The sequence below is a fragment of the Hemibagrus wyckioides genome, linkage group LG14 (assembly GCF_019097595.1).
Source record: "Hemibagrus wyckioides isolate EC202008001 linkage group LG14, SWU_Hwy_1.0, whole genome shotgun sequence".
Taxonomy (NCBI): Eukaryota; Metazoa; Chordata; class Actinopteri; order Siluriformes; family Bagridae; genus Hemibagrus; species Hemibagrus wyckioides.
The window spans coordinates 10,750,069-10,759,995 of NC_080723.1; the positions used below are offsets into that span (position 1 = coordinate 10,750,069).

Here is a 9,927-nt window from a genome sequence, read left to right on the forward strand (position 1 = left end):
TATGCTGCAAGATGGCAATTTCCCTTCACTGGAACAAAGTGCACCTTTCACCCTACCTAATAATCAAATTTTAAGACAAACATTTAAATTTCCATGTTTATTAGAGTTCATATTTCAGTACACAATTATATATATATATTTAGAAACATTACCTTCTCTCTCTCTCTCAACATGCAGAAAAACCTGAGTAAAAACAATAACAAAGCTATAAAAAAAGTTAACATTTTCAGGAAAAGAGACAAAATCATTACACTTCAGACAAGCTGATTGTGCTGAGTCTAGACCCAAAATACTGAGCAAAAACACCCGGGTGGCTTTTGTAGAACTGTGCCAGCAGTCTCCTCTTCTCCTTCATGGAGTACTTTGTGTTTTCATCAATACTCCTGAGCAGAACAAACAACTCCGTATTCGTCAGATCTCTTACAGTGTCGCTGTACACAGTGCTTGAAATTTGCTGACAGAATGCAGAGCCTACAAACAGGAGTGAGAGAAATAAGAATCTCAATAAAACAAACAGCCAGCTGAAAAATGTGATGTCTATAGATATACAGATGTCAGGGTGTCTCTGGAAACATTTAATATCAAAGTAATTACCAAACATTATATTGTTCACTTTTCCCAATCACAGGTGGAAATAAATAGGACTTGAATGACGTACCCTGTTTGTTGAGGTCCTTCTTTTTCACAACATCGTCCAGCTTGTTACTGACCAGCTTGTGCAAAGAGCCTGGGACCTAACAGGATCAAAGTCATGTGAACACAAAAGCTTTACTTGATAATGATTATGTATAAATACTCAAGACCTCTAGCATGTAAGGAATTACAAATGCTTTTATAGGAAAACACTCACTGATGTGGCCTGACGCAAAGTAAATGTTACATACATCACATGAAAATTAGTAAAAACAGCACACACCACAGTGCATTAAATACTATATTATATTTATTGAAATTATACATTGTGCTGTTTATCACTGCATTTCATGTTGTTTCTCTTGAAGTTAATAAGAAAAATCTGCTATATGTTACTGAGAAAATGCATGCATTGTAGGGTAGAGGACATGGTGCAGTGTGTAGGACATCATTTGGGATGCAGCTCAAGTCTTTAATACCTTGAAGATGTCCTCATGGTTATCCAGCATGAAGATTAACAGCAAGTCCACTTTACCCTTCGAGAGGCTCTTGCTTTGTATTATGGCCTTACAAAACGTTTTCTTCACGTGAATCCGATTCTCAAGCTGAAAAATTAGACTGTTTTAAACTTTGAGAAAGGAGGAAAAGAAATTCCAGAAGCTTGAATAAAAGGGCTGAGTTCAAGTGTTTAAATGAAAATACCAACACCATGAAATGCCTAAATTATGGTATTTCTAAATTATGGTATTTAGAACAACAACACTGACATTAAGAAATAACACTTCATTTCACTTTCATTTAATACATGCTTCCCAACCAGTTTCAAGAAATTAAACAGCATTTCTTTTAAAAGGTGCTTCATGGCAATTTTAAATTAACACTACTTTAGTGAATGTAAAGCCAAGTAAAAACTAATTATTAAAATTACATTCAGAAGTGTATATACACTAGGCAATACATTTACCATTTACTCATTTTATCTGTATTTGTCTGCATCAGAATGTCTTTAAGACAGGGGTGTCCAATCTTATCCAGAAAGGGCCGGTGTGGGTGCAGGTTTTCATTCCAACCAAGAGGAAGCTACACCTTATTCCAACTGGCTAATCAACTGATGCTGGCTTTCAGTAGACTCAGGTGACTTCTGCTCAGTTGGAATGAAAACCTGCACCCACAATGGCCCTTTGCAGATAACACTGGACAACCCTGCTTTTAGACAACGACAAATATTTATTCACTCTAAAGAAGCCAAACATATTTGACATGTGGCATTGTGAAATGTACCGTTTAATTAAACATGATCTGATTTAACAAACAGCAAACTGATCAATAAAGTAAGATGTGTCGGCTGTTTGCATATTATAAACATGAAGGAATCTGAAGTAGTAAATACAGAGTGCCTTGAGGGTTGTGTGTAATTTAAAAAAAAAACAAACAATTGATGTTAACCCATATATGATATGCAACAATTAAAAAAATTCTTATTTCCACACATGCCGTACCTCCTTATGAAGCTGGATGTGCTGTGGGTCTGCAGCCAGTGACATGAAGCTCAGCAGCCTGTAAAGCTCCTCTCTATTAGCAACAGAAAGCAACTTCAGACATAGCTGCAACACCTCCAGAGCCATGTCAAATTTCCCGTTCACTGCAATAAACCCGGAGGGGAAAAAAGTAGTACATTTAAAAGGAAATGGACAGGATAAATGTTCACAATTAAATACAGCTAATTGATTGTGCTAATTGATGATGGAGCTAGGTTAGGAACAAAAGCTAGGTCACTAGCTAGGTATCAGAAATGACTAAGAAATGTGTTAGCCCCTTTCTTCAATAAACATTTACCATGAGTATACATGATTCTGTTAAACAGATTGAAGAGCTTATGTTGTAAACAATACTTGTTATTGTTAAGTTACTTTCAGTTTGTCTCTAAACTATATTACTGCAACCCCAAACAATTAAACACATACAAGATGTTTGTTGTATAATAACATTTTCAGATAATAGGACAATAATAAGCGGTATCGCTACAAAGTAATTATAATTTAATCCTTGTTCATGTTGATGGCTTGTAGTCACAACTTACCCAATAGTTCAGTAATGTGTGTGTAGACGTCACTCAGTCCACTAGGAAGAAGAGGCTGGAAACTGGCCTGTCCATAATGTTTAGCCAGAATTTCAAACAGTAAAGCTTTACATTGCTGGATGCCTGTGGGACTCCACTGCCCATGCTCTTCACCACCCTCACCATCATCCAGTGAAAGTCTGGGGAGCTCTCTGCTCACCTCGACCACCTGCTGGTCTGGCAGAAAGTCCATCAACTCTAATGCTGCCAAGAGCCATTCATCTGTTCTGCAACAGTACAAAAATAAAAGGATTTTTCTACCAAGTCACAAAATGCAAAGGTAATCGCAATGTATTTCAGACAAACTGTAAAATATTTGAACTACTCACTGTGACTCCTTAAAAGCCTTTAGTATTTCTCTGTCCAGGTAGTTACTGGTGTAGACAATGTCAGGCTCATTATTGTTGGCAGCTGATAGGGGGCACTCTCCACAATCCAACACTCCGTCCAGCAGAGGAAGCTCGATCAGCTGCAGCAAACGCTGAACTGTCTGCTCCTGCCACACCTTACTGACCACTGAGAGAGAGGGAGAGAAAGTGACACAGGGAAAGAGAGTGAGAGTCTGAGCCATTATGATTCAAACTGTTAAATTCCACCTGCAAAATGCCCTTCAACCAGAATATGGAAAAATTTAATTCAGCGTCCGTGAATACCGACCAATTAACCCCATTCTGAATACATATATTTCTATTTTATTCTTTTAGACTACGATATTTGCCAGTGCAGCATAACCAACGTCTCAGTCTTGACTCCAAAAATTTGGCTACCTGATGGTGGTAAACCTTCAGTATGCAGATAGCTAAGGCTGAGGTCAAGCTCCTCCAGTAGGATGTTCATAATGTGGCCTGGTTTTACTGGAGTACTGTGGGAGAACATTGGATCATCATCCCTGCAAGATCATCCAAAGAAACATAGTATTATTGGTTGCACTTGACCCAAATTACAGTGAAAGAGAATATTTCACACCAACCTAAAGAGGTTAACTCGCCTGTATAGCTGTGCATCTGCATTTCCCTCTTTGCTGGGAGAAATAAGAGTGTTTTCTTCACTGCTCCACTCAGAGGTCTGACTGTTTAGAAACCGGTACAGGCTGCTGATGCTGTCCTGAAACTCTGACCGCTTGCTCTCCTTCCCAAACGCTTTACATGACACTGCTTCAAACACCTTGCAGTCTAGTAAAGCCTGACACACACGCACTGCTTTGGCTCTGGGCACTTTGGTGTCCCCCAAAACCTTGCTCTGGTTGATGTAATCTTGGATCACGGTCACAGCATCAGAACCCACAAAGCAATTGTCATGAGATTTCAGGAAGTGACGTCGTCGTTTCACCTTCACTTCTGACTGGAGGTGAGAGATCAGTCTGCTCCAGGTGAAGCTGGTCTGGCACGGAGTGATGAGCGTCGGCTGATCTACAGAATGAGACATTGTTAGATAACTTGCCATGTTGTAGTTTTATTCAGCTTTGAGGAACCAAGCTTAGAAATATTTATGAAGATATTACAGAAAATCTGCTTTGTTAAAAAAAATAAAAAGGCCAAAAATGGAAAACATAACTTCCAAGCTTCTAACTGCAGTTAATTTAAACTTCTTGGCTACTTTAATTTTCTTACATTTTGTTCATTTCTTATTTACATACACTGAGCCACAGGACTTTTATTATGAATAATGTTTGTTTTTATAATAAAGTGACAATGTGTTTATCCTCTTTCTTGCCTCAAAATTGTTAAATAAATTAAACAATTAATTAAAAGAAAAATTAGGGAGATAACATAAACCAAGACACTATAATTAAAAGTTCACAAAGCAGTCCTACAAGTAGCTCCTGCAGCTGAAACATGTTGAAAATTTGTTTTTGTTTTTTTTATTCAGACGTAATCATTTTTAGCAAAACATTAAGTAACAAAAATTGAGACAGTTCTTTAACCTGGAAGGATGGTGCATCTGGACGGATGTTGTATAGGGCTGTACAGTTTCCCTGCAAGATTTAAAGCAGCAGCTCGCTCTTTTACAGTCGCCATTGTTTCTATCAGCCACCAAACCGAGATGAGAGTTTTTCAAACTTCAGTCTCGCGCGTTTCGTCTCATCAATTAGCTACTCTCCCTCCTATTGGCTCACAGCCACGTGGCTCACCTCAGCCAATCAGCGTCAATCAATAATTGACCCTTACGTCTTATACACTACGCATTCAACGAGTAAACAGTAAATTTACGACGTTATTGATGCACTATGTTAGCAAAAGGTTTTGGGACACCCCTCTAAATCAATGGATTCAGGTGTGTTTTTCAGGGGTTGGCCCCTTAGTTCCAGTGAAAGGAACTCTTAATGCTTCAGCATACCAAGACATTTTGGACAATTTCATGCTCCCAACTTTGTGGGAACAGTTTGGGGATGACCTCTTCCAACATGACTATACACCAGTGCACAAAGCAAGGTCCATAAAGACATGGATGAGCGAGTTTGGTGTGGAGGAACTTGACTGGCCTGCACAGAGTCCTGACCTCAACCTGATAAAACATCTTTGGGATGAATTAGAGTGGAGACTGCGAGCCAGGCCAAAACCGGGACGTCTGCCTTTAAATGCAACATTACATCCATTTAATATGGAGGTGCCCTGCCATTTGCAGCTATAACAGCTTCAACTCTTCTGGGAAGGGTTTCCACAAGGTTTAAGAGTGTGTTTATGGGAATTTTTGGGACCATTCCTCTAGAAGTGCATTTGTGAGGTCATGTACTGATGTTGGACAAGAAGGTCGGGCTTGCAGTCTCCACTCTAATTCATCCCAAAGGTGTTCTATCAGGTTGAGGTCAGGACAGACAACTTCCTCCACACCAAATCCATGTCTTTATGGACCTTACTTTGCGCACTGGTGCACAGTCATGTTGGAACAGGAAGGGGTCATCCTCAAACTGTTCCCACAAATTTGTGAGCATGAAATTGTCCAAACTGTCTTGGTATGCTGAAGCGTTAAGAGTTCCTTTTACTGGAAGTATAGGACCAAGTTCAACCCCTGAAAAACAACACCTGAATTTAATGATTTTGCCACTATAGGGTATGTTCACACACTGTGTTGTATAGTAGCCTAGTCTAGAAGGTTTGAGATGCTATAACACATTTTGTACGGAAGGTGGCAGTAAAGTACAGCATTTAAAAACTAAACTAAACTAAAGCTTTCCTCCAGCACCCTAAAGTGTTGTTTGGATTGTTTCCTTTTTAGAAAAAATCCTGAAATACAAAGAACCCTTTTTTCCTTTTTAAAGAGCTATATTTGCTGTACAAAGTCACTAAATCGTTTCTTCATTTTGGTGCCTTTTTGTCTGTTTTGACTTCTTTTTCTTATAACAGTTATGAAAGTGTGAACAGAGGTTGGCTATTGTGTTGGCTAACAGTTTTGATTCTCCTCAAAAGACAAATTCAGTATAGATTCACAACCTTGCTTTGTCGGTCAGATTTCACTCACTCACTCACTGATTTTCAGTACCGGTCAGGGTCATGGTGGATTCGCACCTTATCCCAGGTATAAGGAGGGAATACACCCTGAATTGTGTCATCTGTCCATCTCATTACACAATTATTTACACAAAGAGGTAATTAATGTTAATCGAACCCAGGACCCTGGAGAGACCCTAGACCAGATTTATTTACTTCAAAATCCCATCTGCACTCTTGGTTAAGGCATTTCTGTATGTCTGGAATGTATTTTAGACTGTTTGCTCTAACACATGATCTTTGCATTCATTCCTAAATAACCCATTATATGAAAATAAAGTGTTGATATAAATCACAATATCACTAGTTATTTCTAGAATCATCTATTAATACAATCTGTCTGCCTGTATGTCTGTTTATTCCCTCTATTTCTCCACTCTGTGTATATCCTCTTGTGTACAACCTTTCAGCTGCTCTATTCTCAGCTGGATTTTCCATCTCTGAAGCAGGTGGACCTCTTTCGTCTCATCCACATTCAAAATATAAGACGTGCCTGCAAACTTGATGTCTGCAATGTTGCACGTCATGCACATAAATAGAGTGGCAATGGAAAACAGCTCTGTGTGTGTGTGTGTGTGTGTGTATTGGGAACCCAGTGTACCCACATGGCTGGTAAACCACAAGAACATTGACCTTGACCTTTTTTTAGTGTTTGAAAAAAAGCTGCCTCTCTCTCTCTCTCTCTCCCCTCTTATGTCGCAAAGGTTAACACTCTGCATATGTATCAGGCTCAGGTTTGTGGTTCTGCTTAGTTGATACTTATGTTAATGATTAAGGTTAGGTTTTGAGTTAATGCCAGGTTCAGAACCGTTTAGAATTTTCAACTGCATGTATTATTTACGTTATTTAGTTTTCACTAATCTGACCATAAAGACCAAAAGAGAAACAAAAATGTGCCCGAAAGAACAAAGGGGCACATGCTGGCAGAAAAGAAAGAGATAACCACAAGGGTTGGAGTAAATTCTCTGGAGAGCTTCCCATAATTCGGAATGATGTTAGATAATGACAATAGTGTAACAATACAGCAAAGGACAGCACACCTAGATGGATATACAAACAAAGGAGGTGCAGTTTGTGGAGATATAAATAGAGATCTGAGTCATCAGGCAGCTTTAATACTTCCTTGTAACTTGCATCTTTTGGTCTTGTTTTAGTTAAGCGTACTTTCTCTCTCTCTCTCTCTCTCTCTCTCCCTCGCTATAGCTCTATGTTGGAAGGGTTCACTTTCACTGGCTCTCTTTGTGTGCAAACGCTGCTAACAATCTTGAAATGATTGCAGTCAGTGGCCTGTGCCAAATGTCTGCAGGGGATCAAATACATGAATAAAATATCTTCAAAGAAATCTTTGTTCGAGGCCCAGTAGAAAATGAGAGCTTCAAGTATCATTGGGAAGAACTGCTGAATATGAATAGTTCACAGATTTCTATGTTCATGAAATTTGTTACATAAAGTGTTTTCTCATATATCTCATATATACTCATATAACTCTTGGTTAGACATTTAGACAGTTTGACATGGAAAGGTTATTTGTGGTGTACAAAGAACATACAAGCAGTGTAGGTCATACCAACTGTTACTGAATTCTTTCTTTGGCACTTGATTGTAATCAACTACAACAATAATCATGAAAGCTTCATGTGCCAGGTAACGTAACTTCACGTAACATAACTTTTCAAGATTTTCATTTTGCTGTCAGATGCCTTTCTAAAATCATCCCTAGAACCACGTGTACTTTTTTAATGATAGTCTTTCAAAATGGCCTAGGGTGAGTGCTGTTTCTAATTTGGTTATAGCAAATAGCTGTGGAGTTAGCTTTATGACTAAATTACAACGCTGGATGTCCTTTAGTGAGTGTAGAATTGGCAGGGTATGACTGACTATTGCATTTTCATCATGTTTGATATTTTAGACTAGAGTGCACATAAGGGCAAACTTTGACTGTGATGCAAATCTTGGTCTCTCTCTCTCCCTCACACACACACACACACACACACACAGAGTTACTATTTCTACTTACACTCCACTGACCCACTGCAGACCAAAGCACCACATGTCCCAGATTCCTGAAACCTCTTAGATCAAACAGACTCAAACTTCCTCTTGTCCAATCAGTTGGGACATGCAGTGTATCTAAATCAAACAGACACAAACAAAGGAAAACAAATCTGATCTGGAGTGACAAACTTAGCTTGGGTATGTTTTCAGCATGTCTGAGTGCATTTCTGATGCAGTGTGTGTGTGTGTGTGGGTGGGTGGGGGGGGGATCTGAAGCAAGCTTCACTGTGGCCATATCGGAATGCAAGCTTGTGTAGAGCCAGTGAAAACGCCAAAGACCAGCATTCAAGTCTGCCTTTTAGTTTTCACAGTGAAACACACTTTTAATGAATGATTTATTCAGTACAGGATACAGAAGTGTGTGTTAACAAATGCAAGCAATAACTAGTGTGCATGTTGTCAGTTCTTTTCCATGCACAGTATTTTGTCTAAAGGCCATGATTTGATGTTCTACACATTGCTCTACTTGTAGGTTTGTTTACTGTAATAAATCTTGCTTCAGTTTTTTTTCTAGGTTCCTGAAGATATCCTGAAAGATTGTAGATAGAATTCTCCAAAAGAGGGTTCTTTAGGTGACATTCAGTAGGTGCGCCATTTACAACTTCCTTGCCACAACAAAATCTGAGGTGGAAAGAACACTATTTGGCCAAAGATATGTGGACACACGATCATCATACTCATGTGGATCTTACCACAAATGCTGTTTTTTATGCTGTAACATTAAAATTTCCCTTCACTGGAACAAAGAGACTCAAACCCTGCTCCAACATGACAATGCCCCTGTGCACAAAGCAGCTCCATGAAGACATGGTGTCGAGGTTAAGGTTGGAGTGGAAGAACTCGAGTGTCCTGCACAGAGCCCTGACTCTGACTCAACCCCACTGAACACCTTTGGGATGAACTGGAACAATGAATGCACCCCAGATCTCCTAACCCAACATAATTACATGACTTGCTGTTGTAATCAGGTGCACTAATGCTCTTGCAGCTGAAGAATGAAGCCACACTACAAAATTCTATGGAAATCTCCCCAGATGGTACTCGTAAAAAAGCTTCTGTTAACATCCTTTGCTTCGTTCTTCTGGAGAAATATTGCTGGGAAATTCTCCATCAGAGGTTTCTTTAGAAGTCAAGTATATATAAAGTATTTACTATTCAGTTTACTCCATTTGGAACCTTCATGCTTGAAAAACCAAATAAGTAGATAAATCAATTCATGAACAAATGTTGAATGCACCTTGGGCGAACAATGATGCTTCAATGACTGCCACAGGTTTGAGGTTGTGGCCAGAACTGGATTTCAGGAGCATCAGGAAAAGGAAGGTGTTTGTCTTGGGCCCCCAAGATGCCAACGGCCCCCTAAAATACTAAATAATATATGCTGAAAAATTAAATATTAATGAACGTGGCCCCTATCTTATATTTTGCTTAGGGCCTTCAAATTACTCGAGTCGACCCAGATTGTGGATAGTTTATCAAGCTTGTTATTTAATTACGGACGCTGTTAGGACGCAGTCTCTTGTCGCGTGAGAGAAGGAAAAGCCCCAAAAACTACAGAGGGCCGGAGTGGACTAGAAAAAGCACGAGCGATGACTCCGCCTCTCCGGTGCTTTTCTTTTTTTTCCCTTCTTA

At 39.3% G+C, this 9,927-nt stretch overlaps 1 protein-coding gene across 1 annotated transcript; it reads right to left on the bottom strand.

Moving 5' to 3' along the window:
- Window positions 1-247: 247 nt before the first annotated feature.
- Window positions 248-4,177, bottom strand: depdc7b (DEP domain containing 7, paralog b). The gene is made up of 8 exons (XM_058408737.1): window positions 3,741-4,177; window positions 3,520-3,641; window positions 3,082-3,268; window positions 2,714-2,979; window positions 2,133-2,275; window positions 1,113-1,238; window positions 659-734; window positions 248-471 (listed from the first exon to the last, which is right to left on the bottom strand). Exons 1-8 carry the CDS (start codon window positions 4,175-4,177, stop codon window positions 248-250), a joined length of 1,581 nt encoding a protein of 526 aa, XP_058264720.1.
- Window positions 4,178-9,927: the final 5,750 nt, after the last annotated feature.